Raw genomic sequence first — 21,630 nt, 5'->3', positions numbered from 1 at the left:
TTATCCTGATACTAAGCATTCAGATGTTTACAAGACATGTTGAACTAATAAGTGAGGCAAGCTATGAGGCAGCTGGCAGTTCTTCTGCAATGAACGTTCCAACTGCTGTTTAACTAGACAAACCTCCCAATCCTACCCCCTTTAAAAGAAAATAAGTGAGACAACAAGGTACTCTTTTTCCAACTGTGCTGGTTTTGGCTGGGTTAGAGTTAACTTTCTTCATGGTATCTAGTATGGGGCTATGGTTTGTGTTTGTGTGGAAAACAGTGTTGATAATATACAAATGTTTTCATTGCTGTCGAGCAGTGCTTACTCAGTCATGACCTTTTCTGCTCAAGAAGCTGGGAGAGGACACAGTCAGGACAGCTGACCAAAAGGATATTCCATACCATATGACATCATGGTCAGCATATAAAGGGGGGAATGAAGGAAGAGGGGGTACATTCAGAGTGATGGCATTTGTCTTCCTGTAACTGTTACACATATGATGGAGCCCTGCTTTCCCAGAGATGGCTGAACACCTGCCTGCCCATGGGAAGCGGGGAATGAACTCCTTGTGTTTGCTTTGCTTGCGTGGCTTTTGCTTTACCTGTTAAACTGTCTTTATCTCAACCCATGAGTTCTCACTTTCACTCTTCCAATTCCCTCCCCCATTCTGGGGCAGGGGGGAGTGAGCAAGCAGCTGCACAGTGCTTAACTGCCTGCTGGGGTTAAACCACACCACCAACAAATGGGTCAGGCTCAAAAGCAGGACTGGAAGAGAACATCTCATCCTTGGTTCCACTCCCTCAAAAAAACAGTAGTAAGAGTAAACAAGTAGTTCAAAAGTTATCCATAGAAATATATACCATTTCCTCTCCCTAAACACCACAAAATGGTTCACGTTTCCATTTAAATAAATTTTAATCCCCAAGTACCAAAGCAAGAGGTGTAAGTACACTTAAAAAAAGCAAGAGAAATCAAAAAAGCAATTATTCATGTAACTCAAATCTTTGATTGGAAAGTTTGTTAAAGAATTCCAGATGATCTTCAAAATCTTTTGAAACACAAAAGATGAGTTAACAGTTCTGACAAACCAACGTGTAAGTAAAGGTTGCAGTCCTCCTATGTGGCACCCAGTTTAAACACATAACCAAGATATCTAACAGATATACCAGGAGGTCAAAAGGAGCACTGCACTTCTGTATCTTGGTGGGGCTGCCAACTAACTGCATTAGATACAGAAAAGTGAAGTTCTGCATAACAAATATTTTCCAGCCAGCCTGAAAAGAAGTTGCAGGTTCTAGTGGGTCCAAATTAGCAAAGTCAATAGGAACAAGTCTAATTAACAGATACAAGAAGTTACCAGTTAGAGAGCAAAGATTGTTCAGAGAGTTACAGCAAGTATGTGGTAATTATATTTCAAGAATTCGAAGTGTCACTCTAGAATATGCTAATATAGAAGTAAACTTTCTGCTCTAGCCAACATCAGTGAGGCTCCATCTGGAGTTGTTCAGTTTGAACATTATACCTCAGATATGAGCCTTCTGGAGAGTCTGAAAGCAAACAAGCTGTGCTCAAAGGCCTAGAAAACATGACCTACAAGGAAGGACTGGAAGAGCTGATGGTTGTTCTCAAAGAAGGCAACCCAATAAAAAGTCTTGAAGTACTTACACTGCAAAAAGAGAATGCCTGCATTGTGAATATGCCTATGGTAGTTAGAAAGGAGATAAACTGGAGCAACAAAAAAAACCCTACCACAAAAAAGCAACAACGAAACCCACTGAAATCAAGAAAATCTTTGATGCTACAGAAAGTGAATTCCTCAGATGAACACCGTGGCCAAAACAGTAAACCCTCCATGACCTTTTAGAAAGGTTTGATGTTTAGTTATAAAAAAACCAAACATCCCAACTAACCCTAAGCTGATCCAGCACTGGGGTAGAGACATGATCTGCTGTTCAAGGATTTTGCTGGCCTAATTACTATAAGATTGTTAACAGACATTTTTAGTAAAGTAATAATTTGGTCTTCCTTCAAATTCTTGTTAGCTGATGACACACATGCTGATGGACTCAATTACAAGCTCTCCTTTTGGGAGCTTATTAGCAACAATCCATCCCATACACTTATACCACTTGCTACCTCATGACGATTTGGTTTACTCAGATTTCAGGTTACATTGCTTTTAGAAGTCTTCCCATTCCCAGTCCTCTTACTAGCAACCTGCTGATTCACATTTTTTCCACCTGTGTTTCAAGACTATCCTTACTTAGCAAATTAAGGAACTAACACAGTTACATATGAAGAAATTACAAAAAACCAGAAATTAAGTCATATTTAGGATTGCAAATTAATTTTTCTTTTTAATGCTCAGTTAGTAGCACTTCAAAAAATAATTATGAAACCAGAAGTTCTGTGCTCAAGAGCACCAGTACTTTTAGCTATCACATATTTACTTAAGACAGAGCACTTCCAACTACTTTTTTCATCCTCAGGTCTACTGTGTTTGGGGTTTAACTTGAATGTTATATTCAACCTCCTCAATTAGATAGCTGTTTTCTCACCAAGTTTTTTTTCCACCATTTGCTGCTTCTATTTGTATCCCTTCCAGCTGCCCTTTTCAGTAAAGGTTTTCCTCTTCAGAGGGACAGACAGCTCACAGCAGAATCAGTCTTCCCTATTTCTTATTTCTTGTATTCTGATCCACAAGCATATATTCAGCTTTTGTCACGTATTTTTTAAAAAGCTTTTAACTCCTCAAAGTTCTATACATGAATTCCCACAAAATCTCTATTAACACCCAATTGACCTCAACTAAGTCACTATAACATACTCAAATCACTCCTTCGAGACTGGTTTTCTCATTCTCAGCCACAAATAACACTTGCAGAAATAACAGATAACCTTCAGCTTTAAGTAACTTATTCTGAGTACATTCATTAGTAAGTTACAACCTGATGTTAGACATTAAATTTAGTGTTGCTTGTTTTAAAATTATTTTTAAAACTCCAGTTCTTCATTTGCAAGCTTACAACTTGCCTCCTTTTAGCTTCATCTGAGGAGCACCTACCTACTTCTTGCACTGTAAGAGTTAATCTGTATACACATTGTTGACACCACTCATGATTTCAGACACCACCATATCCCTCCCTCTCCTTCTCCCAAGAAATCACTCTTTTCTCAACTGAGAGGTCCCAGCCAACCTCACTCGGAAGCCCGCTTTCATATCTTTGACACTTGCTGCCCTCCTCTGAACCTACTTCAATCCAAGATTTATTTTATTTTGGGGGGTGGGAGGGGGAGTGGGGTGGTGGGGTGTGTGTTTGCTTTTAAGATCAAGGGACCAAAACTGAACAGAGTATTTGAAGAACAGACAAAACCTATTCACACTTTAGCACAGTGTGGTGTTCTCTTAATCCAACACCTGATTGCACCCACCCCACCCCCCTTTTAAAGATAACTAACAGTCAGTTTTGTGACCTGACCATCACATACTCAAGGCCTTGTTTCCAAGTACACAAATACATATCCTATAATGATACATGAAGTTTACTCTTCCCCTCCACAAAGTGGGCCTCGTGGGCATCACTAAACATTTATCTACACTTCAGCTTGTTTCATTATTCAATCAGTTTCATAAGGTCCTCCATAACTTTAATTCATCTTTATTCCAACTTGCTATCAGCAACAAGTAGTTATGTTTAATTAGGGCATCTCATACTCCAGGAAATGAAATGCAATAGACAAGATCCAACTGTCCTTCAGCACCAAACAGAACTACAGCTTCCACCATATGAGTTTTCTCCAGAAAAAGGTCCTAGCAAGACCACAGCCATTGCTAACTGAAGGTTTGGTCAGATAAATATCCCTCCACTCCTTATTTGGAAAAGTGATTTAATGCTATTTAATGCTATCACAATATCTAGCTTTTTTTTTTTTTTTGAGAGGAGGAAGAAAATTGGGGGTGGGGGGTTCAGACACTAAATATCACAGAAGTCTGAAGAGTTACTGCCCATCACCCCTGCTTCATTTCAAAATCTGGGAGTAGATGACAGCAGCACAGTCTCTTTCACATAGCCACAAACTTTCAAAAACATGGGTTGATATTCCAGGAGATGCACACTACGTCCAACAAACAACTTGTCTTCCAAGCGATACAGTTGTTCTTTCAGCACTACCGTATAAAAAAGTTGCCATTAGACTAACAGAAATACAAGACAACTGCAATCAGAATCCAAAAACGCAATACAAAGTGATCCGTACAGGATTTGTCATTGCTGTTTGCTGTCTTTCATTATAAGGTAGAAAGCCACTATTCTGCTACACAGCAATACATACACCGTCATACTAATCATAAGGGTAACTGCAATGTGTATCTTGCTAGATTACCTAGAAAGCTCACATCTATCCCTGAGTATAAATTACTAGCAGCAAGATATTCTTCACCTAATCATGCTGACTTCATCTATCAGACCTAGGTTTTCAGAATGCTCAGGTCCCAGGAATCACTATTTATCAGTACCAGCTTGTAAAGAAAATGTATTCACAGAAAGCCTGTGATGTCTCCAAAGCATTCAACAGGTCATCTCCAATGCAGGTATAAGCTATATCCATCATTTCCAACGATGACACCTACCAATTACCAGAAGACAAGTGAACTCCTAGGTATAGGTTTCTTCATAATACATTTCTCATTGGCAAAGACAAACAAGCTCTAATATTGATTTAGAGAATAATGATTTCATGTAGGTAAGAGGCAAAGGACCTCTAGAGGCTACTGAGTCCTGCTCAGAGTAGATCCATTTATATTAGACTGCTTGGAGACTCGTCCAGTCAAGTTTTTAATATCACCATAGATTGAGATAGATTCCTCAAATGCTTTGGACACCCATTCCAGCATCTGAACTCCCTCACAGAGAAGTATTTCTTCCTTACATTGACTCTGAATTTCCCACACTCCAGCTTGTTCCTATTCACATGTGTGCTGCACCACCTTCTTGACACACTCCCATCAGGTAGCAATAAGGGCTCCTTCCCCTCAACCTTCCCTTCACCAGACTAATCAGGCCCAGCTCTTGCAGCCTCTCCTCACACACCCTGTGCTCCACCTCTCAATCAACGTGGTGGCCCCACCACTGTGCTTGCTCCAGTACCTCAGTGTCCCTCTGGGACTGGGGAGCCCCAAACTGGACACAGCGCTCCAATGCCAAACAGAGATGAAGAGTCCCTTCCCTCAACCTGCTGTCATGCTTTACAGAGCCCAGGATGAGATCATCTATCTTTGCTGCAAGGGCAAACTGCTGATACACTTTCAATTTATTGTTCACCTGGACTGTACATCTGTGCTTGCCAAGCTGCCTTCCAGCCCACTGGACCACAGCCCATGCTGTTGCATGGGGTTATTTCAGATCAGATGTGGGACTTGACACTTGCCATTGCTAAACTCCATGATGTTCTGGCCAGCCTGTTTCTCCAGCATGTTGAGATCCCTCAAAGTAGCAGTTCTGCCTCCTAGTGTATCAACTGTAACCCAGTCTGGTACCATCCACAAACTTACTGAGTGTGCTTTATATCCTGCCTTCAAAAAAACATGAAATGGTATTTGCCCCAGTATCAATTGACAATTAGCCACCAGTTGGACTCTGTACAACTGAATTCCATCCTCCAAGCCATTCCGAACCACCTTTTTTTACCCTTCATGTGCCTAGAGGAGGATTTGCACCATCATCTTTCCAGGGACTGAGGCAAACCTGACCAGGTTGTAGTTTCCTAGATCCTCCTTTCTTGCAGATAGGTATGATGTCTGCTTTTTTCCACTCATCAGGAAGCTTCCTCAGTCACTATGACTTTAAGGTGTCAGAAAGCAACATCAGCCAACACACTCAGCACCCTCAGGGGCATCATTCTATTAGAGACTCAAACTGGGAAGCCAGAGGGCAGATCTTACCAGTGAAAAATCAAACACAGGATACTGTACATCTCAGCTTTTTCCTTGTCCTTCCTTGCTAGGTCCCCTGCCCCACTGAGCATCGGGCACATTTTCTTCAGTTTTTCTTTTGCTGACAGTGTAGTTACAGCAGCTTTTCCTGTCACCATTAACATCCCTTAATTGTTCCAGCTGCAGCTGAGAGTGAGCTCCCCCGCTCTGTAACTACCTTCTCAGATACTGTCTCCATATTCCTTCTGTGGGCTTCCTTTGAGCACCTGAGGTTCAGTGAGGAAGTCCCTGTTCTTTCATGCTGACCTTCTGCAGACCTGTTAAACTTCCTGCACATTGCAGGGGATGTTTATTGTACTCCGAAGGTATTTCATTTGCCCACCAGAACAGTTTCCCCAAGAGAACATCACAAGCAGATCCCCAAATAAGGTGAAATCTTTTCTTCTACAGTCCACGGTTATGATTCTACTATCAGTCCTGACCACTTCTCAGTATTTCAAACCTCCTTCAGCCAATAGTGCCATGGACTTACATTTTCAACCAGTTGTTCTTTGTTTATGCATAACAGATCACATAGAGAATCTTCCCTAGTCAGCCCACAATCACCTGCATCAACAAATAGTCTGTAATACACCCCAGACATCTCCTGGATGGTTTGTGCCCAGCCCTATTGCTCTTTCAGCAGATACCAGAGTGGCTGATGTCTCCCATGAACACCATAGCCTGCAATCATGAGGCTTCTTCAAGGTGCCTAAAGAAGGCTTCATCTACACTTTGATCAGGCCAGCAGTAGCAAAGACTTACTAGTGTCATCTGGTTTGATTTGTTCTCTTAACATTACCCATAAGTTTTTAACTGGCTTGTCACCTGCTTAAGGGTAAAGCTCTATGCATTCTAGCCATTCTTCTCTGGAGCACTACCTCTTTCTCACCTTCCCATTCTGCCTTTCCTGAAAGGTATGGATCCAGCTAATCACACTACTCCTGTTATGTAAGCTATCCCATTACAGTGACAGTATCCCAACAAGGTCATTAAGTCTGCAGTTGTGCACAGTCCTCATTTGTGCTGCCTTCACAATGGGAGGGGAAAAAACATCTCCCATCACATCCCCTTGGACACTTCTTCATTGCTCTTCATGTCTTTGCTTCTCTTCAGATCAGAGAGAAATCTGCGGACATCCCACATGCCTAGTTTAAAGCCTTGCTCACAAGCTAACAATACTATTTGAAAATAAACTTCCGCTTACTGTCCGATGGATCCTGTCTCTGGCTCAGTAGTCCTTGTTCTTCAAGGAGAGCTCAGTGGTCAAACAAGTCAAAGTCCTACCTTCAACACCAGCCAGATGCATTCACTCCTATCCAAGTCTTTCTCCCTCACTGGGATATGCATCCAGATTGCAGGCTCTGCACTCGTGTCTCTCCCCTTTGCCCCCCAGAGTTTTTCTAGTCACTCTTGGTAACACTCAGGGTCACCCTTGGCAGTACCACTGGTGATCACATGGATATCTGCAAAATGTAGCAGTCAAAAGACCAAACTTGGTCTCTTCAAATTCTGGATCCAATGGCCTGGAAAGGGGGAAGATCTAAAGACATTAAATCAGGTCCACAGAGAGGGTTCCTCCAAACCCCACAGGAAACTCTGATACCTACCATTCTCCTTTCCAACAACACTAAGTCCTTCACTCAAAACAGAAGGCTATTAAAATGCACAGAACTAGGTGCAATCATATGATGAAACCACTAAGCAATATTAAATTCACCCATCTGATAATTAGAAGTGCTAAGACTACTACTACTACCCCAGAAGTAGAAATCCCAGCTAGTAGCTAATAAGTTAATACGCTTTCTTAAATAGAAAAAAAATAAGGCTCTGTCACAACATTTCTCAGTTGACACCTTTTTGAAAGGTAGTCAAGGTACCACTATGCTGATAGGCTGAACCAATACTGCTGAATGCATGACCTATGAATTAGCAAACCAAAATTTGATCCTGCATGTTACCAAAAGCAATAGCCGACTGAGGCATCTCCATAAGCATGTCCTTCTGCCACTAGTTCAAGTAGCATATTACATAAGGGTCCAGAAATTAAAAACTTGGTTTTTTTCTCAGTTTGAAGTAGCAAATGCCTCAGTGCCTAGCAAAGTTATAACCCTACACTGCAACTAAGGGAATCCTTCAGCAGCTATCTTCAAGCCAATAATATTATATTAATAAAGTAATTGGGTTGGGCTGTAATTCATGATTACTAAGACTTCATCAGTTAATACCTGATCCTTCAGGCATTTCCCAGTATTTACACCAGCCAGCACAATAAAGTTGCAATGGTCAGCCAGAATCTACATATTAACTGTAAGACTACACAAGACACATGTTTGAATGACCATCAACTCAGCTGACTACAAGAAGCAATAAAGATCTAAATCACGAATTTGTGTATTTCCTTGTCTGTGTTTATAAGCTTGTGCAGTACTATAGTAGTACTTAATTATTGCTACACAGTAACTTTTCCACACCTATGTACTTTCTGTGTTCATGCTACACTACACTTCTCCGACTCCACTTGTTCATTCATTATTAACAATAGCTTAAGTTTGTCTTTAATGTGTGGACTCCGAGAAACAATTAACCACCAATTTCTGGATTTCGCAATTACTGTTTATGTTCAAACAGGAGGTCTAAGAAAGTGATCATGTTTAAGTTAAGTTTCTTACAACTAAGCCATTTTTTACCTAATCAAAAGTATGGCTGGGAGGGAGAAGGATTTCTGAACTGTTCAGTCAATAATGGCCAATAAAGTCAAAGTGAAGAGTACACAGACTGCTCCTCTTTGTCTTAGGCAAGTAAGTTCATTCAGTATGAACACAACACAGATTAACAAATCAGCAAAAAAAAAAAAAACAAACAACTTTGTAACACATACTACCAAAATTGCTGGCTGGTCTTGACAAGTCACAATGATGGCCATTTAAAGGTGTGTAATATTGAAAAGCAGTGTCCTTGAAATTCCTATTAAACTCAACCAAGAACAAAGCTTTAAGCACAAATAATATCTCCTGACTTAGGGTAACTTAAACTTACATAGGGCATTTCAGTCATTTTGGGGAGAACAAAAGCAATAGAAAAATACTGTTGTATTAACATTTTAATTGTCTTTAACAGAATATTACTTTTACATAGGAAGATTAAAGCAAAAATTTAAGTCAAGCAGAAATGGAAATAGCTCCAGCTTCAAATGGAAGGAACATGGCATACTCTGAGAGACTGGCCACTGTATTTGGTGGTGTGACTGAACACAGTCCTTACAGAAAGCTCAAGGCTAAGATAACAAGTTGTGTACAAGCAAAAATTCTGACTTTCTTAAACACCCAGGTATCAGGATTTGCAGTTCAGGTGGTGGTGTGTTGGGTTTTTTCATGAAATTAATTTTAAGGACCTGAAAAATCTGCTAAGCATACAGCAACAGTTGTAAGCATCCAGCATTCCCTGGCCCCACAAATGTACCTCCTACAGTGAAATTAGAAAACCATTAAAAATTGGTCAGGAGAACTGACATGTATGACATCCTTCTAGCTGAAGGGACAAGACCTTTGCTGCCTAGGAAAGCCCTGATTCCCTTAAGCAGAAGACCACTCCTTCACTTTTTATATGTTGTCATCCCATGCACCACCTACTCTAGGAAGAGCTGAGGTCTGGGGGAGGAGAAGGGAGATTGTACTTTGCACTAAATAAAAATAGTGAAAGTCTCAACTAAGTTCCAGAAGACAGCTAAACATTAACTTCACATTTTCAATCACTTGTAAAGTTTGCGCGTTATCTGCCAATATTTAACAACTGCACCCATATTATGAAATATAAAATGAACGTATTTGGTCAGGAGCAGCAAACTATGAAATACGATGCCTATCTCTCAGCTGTCCATGACAAGATCCGAGGAGTTACCAGTTACATTACAAAGGTATGCAGATGCCTACTGCCCCCTGCACTGCTGCTGGCTTTTTTTTTAGCTCTTAAGGCCACCAGCCACTGCAAGCTATTCCAGGAAGTTAACCCTTTTTGTCCAGGAACAGCATCAGGACAGTAAGCCTAGGTAACCAACAACCACACGTATAGCCTATTTACTGCTGAACTACATTTTCAGTATTTGTTTCATTGTCACTCAGCTCTGTGCTATAAGGAACTGGGTCTTACTGGCTACTTACTGAAGTAACAGAAGAAACGCAGGCAAGTCTTTCTTTAAGAAATTCTCTAAAAGTTATTACTTGCTTTAGGAGTTAACAATGGGATCCAATTTTAAAGTAGGCTTTTAGCAGTTAAATTGCTTTATAGGAAAAACTTGTTTAAGACTTTACTTGGACACTTTGATCTTAATACCTTAAAACACTTCCAACTACTTCTACTTTTCTTCCAGGGCTAGCAACTATAGTATACTAGCTCCTGCCTACCCAGGCAAAAAACAAGGCTCATTTAGACTGAAAGGGACTTCTGGAGGTTATCCAATCTGATCCCCAACTGAAAGCAAGACTAACTTTGAAGTAGGATCAGGTTGCTCAGGGTCATACCATAGTCAGGTTCTGACTATTTTCAAGGGCAGAGATTCCACAACCTGTTTCAGTGCTTCATTCTTCATGTGGGAAAACACACTGCTAATACATTATTAGAATTTCCCTTGTTGTATCTTGTCCCTTGCCTCTTATCCTTTCCCTTTGCAATATCTAAGGAGAGTCTGTCTTCATTTTCTCTCACCTCCTATTAAACAGTCTTAGCCAGCAATTCAGATCCCTTGCTTCAGACTTCTCTCAAAGCTGAACAAACTCACTTCTCAGCCCCCCTTCAGACATGATCTGCTGCTGACTCCTTACCTTAATGGCCTTCCACAGACACCTCAGCATCTGCCTTCTACTTGGGAGCACAAACTGGACATTACTCCAGATGCAGTCTCACAAGCTCCAAATATCAGAGAACAATTGCTCCCTTCAACTGGCTGACCATGCCCAGTGTTCTCTTCACTTTTTACACCACAAAAGTACATACTGACCCAGAAAGACCCTTAAGTTCTTTTCTGTAAAGCTGCTTTTCACCAGTTAGCACCACATCTATGCTGCTGCATGGGGTCATTCTACCCCAGAAAGACTTAGCATTTACTTTTATTGAATTTCATGAGGTTTCTGCCAGCTATTTCTCCAGCCCACAGATGTCCCACTCAATTACCCTTAGTCTCCAGCGTACCAATTGCCCCTCACAATCTGGTAGCATCCACAAACTTGCTTCAAGTACGTTACTGACCTGGAAGAATGGTCAAAATACAGACAAACTGTCCCATACTGATCCCTAAGGCATGCCACCAGGAAAAGCCTCGAGATGGACTTTGTACAGCTGATCAGAATGTTCAGCCTAGCAGTGTACACAATTTTTCACCCACTTAATCCACTTCTCTAAACCATATCTCACCAATTTGGCTACAAGGACATTGTAGGAAGCCTTGTTAAAAGCCTCTGTAGCCAAGGTTAGTAACACTCGCTGTTCTTCCTTTGTCCACAATCTTGTCCTATGTACTTACAGCAATCAATTCAGGACCTCTTTTCAGGGCAGTCTCAAGTTGTGGAAACACCACAACTTCTTTTCCTCACTTACTTAGTTGTCACCTTGTTTGCAGCCACATCAATTTATCACACCTAAGCCATGCCTTGAGTCTTGGAAAACACAGCTATTGAGCAGCTCTCAAAATACATCACCAAAGAAGCTTTCACTAACAGTTCCATGGAGTCTCACAGTCCTCATCTCTTTCTGTATGGCAGAATATTCTCAGCAGAATCTTTAAAAGATCTTACACGAAATAAAGCTTGCACAAAACGTTCTCAATAGACTACACTGATTTGTCAGAAGGTGACATAAATTATTAAGTGTTCATATGAAAACACTGACACATCAACTGTGATACTTAATCTGGTTATGGTCAAAAGCCTTACTATTTTACAGCCATTAAACTTAACACTTTTCTTACACATAGAACAACAGAATGGTTTGGAACGGCCCTTAAAGATCGTCTATTCCAATCCCCCCTGCCATATAAGCTACATGCAGAAGCCTGAGCTACCTCTGATACCACAAACTGCTGAAACATAGCTATGTAGAACTTAAGTATACTTCTTCCTACACAAGATATCCTGGATAAATGTGTATATTGCATTTGCTAGTTTCCAGAGGTAGATGATTTTATGGTACCTCAGCTACCAACACCACACTGAAACTTTCAACAGGATGCATTTAAATCTCTTAAGTGACTAACAGTATGGTCACAAGCATCAAATACTCACAGCCGATTTCCTTCCATCTATAGTGCTTCTTTAAATGTTAAAGTACCTTAATGAAGTCATAAGAACATTACTTCTGTTTCAAGAAAGTTTACCTTTTGAAGTCAAAATTGCACAGAAGTGTTTAAAGCACAGAAGCAGCATCACTGGTGATGGGCCGAGCAGTGGGGTTTTATAATGCAAATACTATTAATCTTTACAAATATGTTCAAAAATGGAATTAAGCTTAACAGCTTTTTATCTTTGCTTCTCCAATCTCTAATCATAATCTTAGAGTCGACTGGGTATATTTTTATTGTGGCAAAGGACAACAGGTGATGTACAAGAAACTAAAGAAGGAATTTGGAGAAAAAGAAATTACCGCAAATATAAAAGTTTTGCCCCCCTCAATTACTCTGCCATTATGAAGTTCCTTGCATTTGATGTAATTTAACTTATGCTTGGCTAAACTGACTATTGTTCTACCAGATTATGTACACTTAAAAGAAATTAAGTAAAGCTAGTTACCCAACTCGATCATAATCTCAACTGTTTCACATTTTATCTCCAGCATTCCTTCACCCAATAGGCTGTTCCTAAGTGTGCTGGTCCAAGCAACAGTTATCAGCTTAACCATAATGCAGCACAGGTGGTATTGCAAGTAAAGAAGCAGCAACAGAAGTGGGCAAAGAATACCCATGCAAAACAGGATGAAGAACAATTTAAGTCAAACATTAATCTGTAATCTAACTCAAGGGGTAGTGAAAACTATAGGTCTGAAAGTAATAAATTCATTCAGCTAGCTCAGTTTGTATCTTCCACTCATCTGTACGCACATCAACTACGGAGACCTGTTTTACTATCCTTTACTCACCTTTTAGCAAGTACAGGGTTTTTTGGGCACAAGATTGCCATTTCAGTGACTTTGAATTCTGCACATGCCACTGCATTACAGTTATAGCACTACCTACCTTCTAAGTGTTTAAAGTAACAGCCACTTAAGGAAAACATTCCATTCAAACTAATCCCAGGAAGATACTAAGGACAGGTTTAAAAACTATCATGTTATACCAGTCTTGACTAACAGAAAAGGAGAAAACAATCATCCCCTGTAGACCTACAAAGATATCTTAAATGCCAGATAATGAAAATCTGATGGTGGGTAGGGGAAATCAACCAGAGCCATCTACTGCTGCAAGTAATCCTAATACACCAGTCAACCCAAGCCAAGCTACACTTGACTAGCCTTCATGGTGATAATGTGAAAACATATTTTAAAGTATTAATTAAAATTGCTTTCACTTTTGTATGCTACTGGAAAAACAATGGAAAAAAGCAAAAATATTGAACAGAAGAATGCAGTAGTGATTAAATAGGACAGTCTGAAAGTTGGTTACTTTTCACTACCTGAACTAATAGTGACCTTCTTGATAACATGCTGATGTTAAACTTTACCTGCTCAGTTTGCCACACTTGGGAAAACACAGGTAAAGGGATAGAGGACAGAGACTGAAGTTTCAAGACTTTGAACGTTTCTTACTCTTGCTAATTTTTTTTCTACTGGTAAATAATGGACAAAGACCAAATTTTGAGTTCACATTTGAAACAGTCCCAAGTCTAATAATTAATTACTTGAAAATGATGAGAAGGAGAAAAGTAACTCTTGAAGCATGCACCTATTGGATAATAAAAAAAGTTTGGGTTTTGCAGGGGGGGACAGACACAACACGGACAGATGGGGGACTGTTAAGGTTTTGATTTTTTTTTTTTTAACTGACAGACATTCTTGTGCTATGCCTTGAAGTTCTTTATTATAAGCCTGTGTACTAAGTTGTGCAGTAAGCAGTCACTGGCCTAGCACTTCCAGGACCACAGTAAATATTATACATGAGCCTCCCCTCCAGGAGTTTTACACATACCTGTACCTCGTTCTAACCCACTATTTTACACCTTCACTGTGTTTTCACATCCAGGGGAGTAAGACAAGCTAAGACCTAACAACTTTTTCACCCCTCCTTACTTTATAGATGGAAACACAATAATAATTTTCCCTAATATGATCTTTTACTGCATGTTTTGCTGTTTAACTGCTTCCCAACTATTTCCTTGCATTTTATCCATATTCAGCCATTCCTATCTTTTTCTTAGCTATTCTTGGGATTTCTTCCCATACTTCCACGATATTCTTTTCTAGGTAATTCATCTGCTTTCTAACCAGGAATAGTGCTAATGACCCTTTTACCTCTAACAAGAAAGCTTGATCAACCTATCTCATGCCTAAACCAACAATTCATCTATCATCTCAATAGAAATACATGAATGCATTGCAAACAGTTATGGTCTCTGAGGCACTGAATACAGCTGTTCTTCAAATAAATACTTTTCAATAAAATCTTGGTTTAGATAGGCTAACCCTACCAAAAAAACCCACACAGAACACCACATAGTATGGTCTGGGTTAGAAGGTACCTTTAAAGATCATATACCCCTCGTCCTCTTCAAATAAGCATAACAATAAAAACCAACAACACATGGCATAACAAAATAACTAAATAATTGCACCTGTAGCTATTCTTCACATACCTAAGAAAACCTAGCTATTCAGTATCCAATTACCATGTCCCTAATAAAATTCCTCACACGAGTTTCTGCATATTATCTACATACCAGTCAGTATAGTGATCATCACAATAAAAAAAGGTTCAAATAATCCTGAATCAATACAACACTTTTTTGAAGCTGGAAACAAAGTCCAAGTACAAACACAAACAGTGCTAGAGCAAAGTAATCTGTCATCACACAACTCATCTTTAAGAGGTAATGTACCAGGACTTCACAGCAAGCTGGCAACATAAGCAATCTCAGCACTCTCACTTCTTTGCAGACTTATCTAACCAGTCTGTAGCCATATGTTCCGATAAAGAACTGTTTGGACAAAGCTGCATTCAATCACAGGACAGCAGGTCAAACTACCACCACCAATCTGCTGTAACACCGGATGGAAAGTCATATTCTTCAAGTTTATTGCTCTTCAACAGATAACCAAATCAATGATGAAAAAGGACATTTACTAACAGCACTGCAGGTAGTTGGCACTTCTACCAGTTTGTATACCAGGTTTTGTATTTATATTATCCTATTTCTATTCATTACTGATTTTGTTTCTAAAATTGAAATTTAGACTTTTGATTCTAGAGCTTCTAACTCAAGTTTTCTTTGAGCTCCACAAATGCTACTCATTAGTCCCACACACTACTTACTGAAGCAACACACCCCCAGTTCCTTTTCCCTTTTCACAGCAGATGCATTTACATTTGCCATGTTGCATGCCTTAAAAGCTCTACCACCAGCACCTGAAGGGCAATCAGCAGGTACAGATGTGCTCTGTAAAGACAACATGTTTTTACTTCTCCTGCTACAGAACAGTCCTTTGTTTCCCAATATCATCCTGGGAGCCATACTACATAAAGGGAGTGGGAAAGAGAACCTAAATTTGACCATGGTTCTGAACAGGATACTTGACTCTAATCTTACAAGGAATAAACACTGCTAGAGCCTAGCCTTCTTTTGTTCAATATCACACAATCTTCAAATTCCATGACTTAAGATCAAGTTATTTAAGGAGGCAAGAGAGAAACACATTGTTTAAATCAAGAGACTGTTCAACCTTTAGCTGCTTGTGCTACCTAAACAACCATCACAATTCTTATAATACTCAAAGCATTCAGATCTTAACAACTCAAATAACATCACACTTTCAAATATAGGGGAGTTCTTCCACATAGAAGCAAAAATGTAAGTTGGCATCCGCACTTTTCATTTACCCTAAAATTTATGATTAGTGTAACCTGCCCACACACATTTTATAACCACTTCTCTGAGCAACTCCAACTTGTAGTGTTTCCATGCAATGCTACAGATAAATTGAAACTGTCTTGTCTAATATTTAAATAGCAGTCAAGAATTATAAAGCCTATACAATATATTTCATTAAAATGTTAGCATCTACATTTTCTTATTTTGTATTTATTTTACATGAGCAACACAGTTTAACAGTGATCTTGAACATGACAGACCTACCACAACGAAACAGAGCTAAGAACTGTTCCAAAATAGCACACTGCATATTATACTGAGTTATCCTGAAGTACGGGCTTGACAAACTTCTGGCTTCAGTTTTTTGCTAATTATCAAATAATCCTGGTTTAACTGTGCCCCTATTTGAAGTTACTCTGTTCTTTTTATCAGTGCAGCTACTCTGTTCACAGAGCAGTTTCATACACTGCTCCACCCTACCACATAGCTCACCAACATGTCATTCTCTACAACATTTAAAATACCTTCTATAGTATTCCTACTCCTTCGCTTACTCACCGTATTGTATTGGCTCGCCTAGTGCCTTTTTAAAGTGCATTTCTCTCCATACCATTTTAAAAAAATAAATGCACATTCAGACATGAATTTCTAAACTATCATCACCTTTTACATACAGTGAGGAAAAAAATACATCGTTATCTTTTTGAACACCACCACACTTTCCCATTCCCAAGGTAGTACCCTGGTTTGCTTGACCTCATATTTTTGTCATGACTTAACCTGAAATTCTTGAAAAAAATTTTTAGTCAAATAGACTGTTCTGTTTAATAGTTACTTGGAAGTTCCCTTTTTTTTATTTGCAACTCCATTTTTCTATATGGTACACTGTATAGTTGTATTTATCCACACCTTTATAATCCAACCCTTCCAGCTCCACCACAATCTGGAGTTCTATACTCCAGGCTGCTTTAAAAAAAAAATCAATGCAAATTTAAAAAACATATGCCTCACAAACACTTCTGTTTCTAGCCTTACTGAGAAGCTTAACAAAAATCAACAAGTCAAATTGAAAAACATTTCCTCAATGAAGCTCCTGAAACATCTATCTTGTATATTTTTCCTTTCTATTCACCTCACTTCACAATTTCGATAAGTTTTGTGCAGTTTCTTGGAATGTAAGCATGAATTAAAAACTAATCGCTGTGTGCAAACTAATGAGGCACTGAAATTATGAGGAATTAATTCTTTAGTATCACACAGACCCTCATATACAACATAGCTGAAAAGTATTTGCCACAATATATACTAAGTTATGCTATAGATTAAAGGTTATGACAATGTTTCTTACAGATGGTATACATCTCTCCCAGTGCAAAGCTACAAGAAATTTGATCATGTAAGTTTAGTACACACTTCATTGCATGACACACTGTTCAACTGAAGTGGAAGAATTACTTGTACATGGTAAGCTGAACCTGATAGTTTTGCTTTCCTAAGTATTTATTAAAGCAGGTTTATTTTTATTAAAATTCCCAAAGTTGCTTTTATTTCACATTCCACATACATTTCTTGCTCTTCCTTCCCCCTTCAGTGTTGGAGTTTTTTTGGGCAACATTTCTCTGCAGAATTATAGATCAAATAATCATCATTCTAGCCATCAGTCAAAATGATTGCGTAAAAATTGGTTTGATTTTATACTGAAGATTTTCTACTAGCAGTTTAGGGGGGTTTTGTGTGTGTGGTGTTGGTGCTGTTTTAAATTCTTCCTTTTGCTAGCATTATGAAAATTGACTGACCAGTACGACGAATGGTGACCAAAAGTCATTGGCAATTTTAGGTTCCATCAACATCTAATCATGCTCAAAATGCATTTACCAGCACTCTTAAAAAGCTACAATCTCTATATTTCCTTCACAGTCACCTGTGACAGTCAGAGATTATAGAAAACAATTGTGGGAAATTTCAGGGACAAAAAAAGTAATCCAAAAACTAAGGTAACTGACAAAAAAAACCATCTTTCCCTGCTTCTTACCTCACAGTCCAAAAGTCACTAGTAGTTTCTTAAGTTTCCCCTTTTGTCCATAGATTACACTTCAAAACTTTGTACTTGAAAAAGAATATTACTTCAACACAACATTCTTACTTTTGGCAAATGTTCTGAAGCATTATTAGTCAAGTTCACATACGCCAAAAGGAAACTAGGAACACTGACATCTGAATTACACTTATCAACACTCAAATAGTAAGATACCACATGACACAGCACATAGATGCTCTTAACTTCATTGTTACTATTATCTTCACATTTACACATAAAATTAGTTATGTCAAGTCCGCAATTTCACCTTTTTAATCGCAAAAGAGCAGAAGTCATCCTGAACAAAGGGAGGGGAAAAGCGCAACAAGTTTGCCAATCCCATGAAAACTGTGTCTTCAAGCCTTAAGGTTTTGAAATGCGGCACCTTCTTAATATTGAAAAGTCATTTTACCACAAATAAAGCCAAATACTGTCTAATAAGTGCTTGTTATAAACTAAGAACTCCAAAGTTTTATGCATGGGAAATTAAGCTGTTGGATGTGTTTTAAAGAAGAAGAAAAATAGGTTTTTAACACTTTTTAAAACATTCAGCCAAGTAGCTCCAGAGAACATACAAGGAGGCAATAGATCACTTCAGTTATTTCAACAGCAACTTAGTTTAATAGCTGATGATCTATAAAAAAAATTAAAAATAGCTGGCAATTTAAACACTTAATCTTGTAGCCAGGACATACTCTATGCAACACAAAAATTTCTGCGTAAGCAATTAAATGTTTAGATCATTTCTCTAACATATAGTTCATCTCATCTAAAGAAGCATCCCAGTAATCTCTGGCTAAGGAGACATTCACCTAGTTCCAAACTCTTGCACTATAAGAAGTATTACAGTTGTTATTCAGCTTGACTAGGACCAAATCTGTCCTCTCAACAAAATTTGTGTGAGCACATTAGCTCTCAGTAAGTTGAAACAATAACAGGTTCACCATCAGAACAAGGAATAACGGTGAACTACTCCTCCTCCTCTGAAATAAATCCTATGTATGTGAAGATCCACCCTTCTGTCTTTCCCATAGCTGCCTTTCTTTAGGGACAGAGAGAACATACACAATTTAATAGGGTTCAATTTCAGCACATGCATGTGTTTAAGCTTAAATTAGTAATAATCATCTTTTCTGAAAGCTACATCATTGCCAGAGGGGGGAGACTATGACATGCAAGAGCACAATCTTACAGCAGCGGTGCCTCGACTCCCTCCCTGAAAAAGCATTTCTCAGATACTACACAACTGCTTTATGGTGGCATGGCTTGCAAGTTCCTCAGTATTTTTATCACATGAACCTCCAGAGACTACCTCCTCTAACTTGTTCCTCCTTCCTTCAAGAGGGAAAGGACACGGTGTATCCTATAATAAAATACCCTTGCCAACTATTCATTACTGCTCTGGGAATACAACAGCAGGATGATGGTTTTCAACGCGCTCTTGCCCAAGTCCACTTTTTTCCCCCCTCATCTTCCACTGCTGTAAAAACGACACTACACACGCTGCACTGCATGCAGTAAAGAAAAAAAAAAATAAAATCCTGCTCTGATTTAGTTTCCAACTGCTACGTCGTTTTGCTTGTTTTCCACAGGAAAAAGCACGCTGGGGGGTGGGGGGGTGCTGGTGTTTTTCTACGAGCGGTGACATTAAGCCGCAGGGGTGCCCCGCACCGCAGTGCCCCCAGGAGCAGCTGCTCAAGACGAAGGTGATGTAGAGTACACAGACCTATTCGCACAAGAAGAGATAAGCGATCTAAAACCGTAAGCCTACAACAACTAGCAACGATTTCACCCTGATTAAGGGGAAACAAGGATGCAAGCCAACAGCACCAGAAGCAAAGGGCGTACTATTCCTCCCCCGAAGTACACCCGGAGAGCATGAAGACCCACCCTTCTGTCCTTCCCAAGGGAAGCAGCCGTGAATTTCCGCAAACAAGCGAAAGCTCGCCGTTCAGGACGGGAATTACGGCGGATAACCCGCCGCCCGCCGGGGAGAAGCCCCGGCCCCGCCACCGGCGGACAAACTTGCCCCGCCGCCCCTCCCCGGGCTGCGGCCACCCCAGCAGGGCGCCGGGCGGCGCGGAGCCGATCGCTGAAGAAACTTGGCGGCGGCGCACGGCGGGGCGGCTCCCGGCCCCCCCCCCCCGCCCGAGTAACGGTCCCCGCCGCGGCAAGTGAACCCAACGGCGGGCACAACGGCCCGCCCTGCCGCGGCCTCCCGGGACGCCCGGCACCCGCTCCTACCGGCGAGGCCGGCGGCGGCCTCGAAGCGTGTGCGCGTCCCAGCGGCGGCGCTAGCGGGGGGGTTTCTCCGGGAGAAAGCGGGGGAAAGCGCCGGGGCTCTGCCCGGGGCGGTGCGGGCTCCGACTCCCCTTCACCACCCTCCCTCCCAGTCTCTCCCGGCCGCGGTCCCGGCCACATCCCAGCCGCAGGACGGCCGGCAGACAAGCGCCACCCCGCCCGGCCGGGCGCGCACACAAAGTTTCCCCCAACTCGGCCGAGTCCCTCGGCGCTGCCGGGGCTCGGGTTTCTCTCCTCCTCCACCCGCCCCCTCGCCCTGCCCCGGCCGGCAACGGGAAAAAGTTTCACTTACTGCAGCAGAAGCGAGAGAAAACCAGCCCCAGCAGCCCCAGTCCCGGCCCGGGAGGCACCGCCGAACGTAGCCGCCGCCACTGCTGCTGCCTCCGCCGCTGCCGCCACCACCGGGGGGAGGCACCGCCGCCGGCTGCAGGAAAAAGTTCCCGGCGGACGGGAGGAGCCGGCGAAGGGGGGAAACCAGCGGCAGCCTCCACAGCGGCTTCGGTCCCTGCCATGCTCCGGGCTCGGCTCCCAGTCGCCGCCGCTACGACGCTCACTCGCCGACCAGCCACCGCCTGCCCGCCCCGGGTGCGTGTGTCACTGAGCAGGGAGGCGCTGCGCGCCGCTCCCCGCCCTCCTCAGAGCGGGCCACACCACCCCGCCGCGGGGAGGGGGGGAGAGAGGGAGGCGTGTGCCGTGCGCGTCTGCCTCGACCTCCTCACTCCCCTTCCTTTTCCACCCGTCCCAGGGCAAGTCGCCTCGGCCCCCGCCTCTCCCTGTGGACTCGCAGACACGCCCGCGCACCGGGGGCTCCCCCTTGGCAACGCAGGCGGCGCGGGCAGCTAGTGGGAAGGGGTGCTACAGTGTCCTCCCCCGGGGGCTCTTGGTACGTCCCGCCCCGCCCCCTCCCCCCGCCCCACCCGCCACCGCCCCGAGCGTGGTCGGGGGCGCCGCGCTCCCCGGCGGCCCGGCCTGACTCACCGCCCGCCCCGCGCTCCCGCCCTCTCTCTCTCGCGTCGCCTGTCCTCCCCGGACTCCTCCGCCTCTCCCGTCCCGCTTCGCCCCTGCGGGAAAGGGAGGTTCCGCCACGCGTCCTCCCAGCCGCTGTCCGGCGTACGCATGTAGCGGGCCCCGCTGAGGCAGTGGGGAAACCGGCGGGAGAGGGGAACCGTGCCGCCGAGAGATACCGCGCCGCTGGGCCGGGCCGGGTGGCAGCTGCCCCGCGGCCT

The 21,630-nt window shown here is 42.0% G+C and overlaps 1 protein-coding gene across 3 annotated transcripts in view; it reads right to left on the bottom strand.

Annotated features, from left to right (window-relative positions):
* Window positions 1-21,112, bottom strand: part of NECTIN3 (nectin cell adhesion molecule 3) — a 71,637-nt gene extending 50,525 nt beyond the window's left edge. Inside the window, exon 1 of one of the 3 annotated variants that reach the window (XR_012837891.1) lies at window positions 20,697-21,104. Coding sequence is in view for 2 of the 3 variants with exons in the window: in XM_075767715.1 (XP_075623830.1) it covers window positions 20,697-20,916 (220 nt within the window). In the remaining variant the exon portion in view is untranslated. Of the gene's footprint in view, window positions 1-20,696 lie in introns of all 3 variants that reach the window. The other 2 variants (XM_075767715.1, XM_075767707.1) reach the window with 2 other exon arrangements.
* Window positions 21,113-21,630: the final 518 nt, after the last annotated feature.

This window comes from Balearica regulorum, chromosome 1 (genome assembly GCF_011004875.1).
Source record: "Balearica regulorum gibbericeps isolate bBalReg1 chromosome 1, bBalReg1.pri, whole genome shotgun sequence".
NCBI classification, from domain to species: Eukaryota; Metazoa; Chordata; class Aves; order Gruiformes; family Gruidae; genus Balearica; species Balearica regulorum.
Note: the sequence above shows the minus strand (reverse complement) of the source record. Positions and strands in the feature narration are given on the sequence as shown.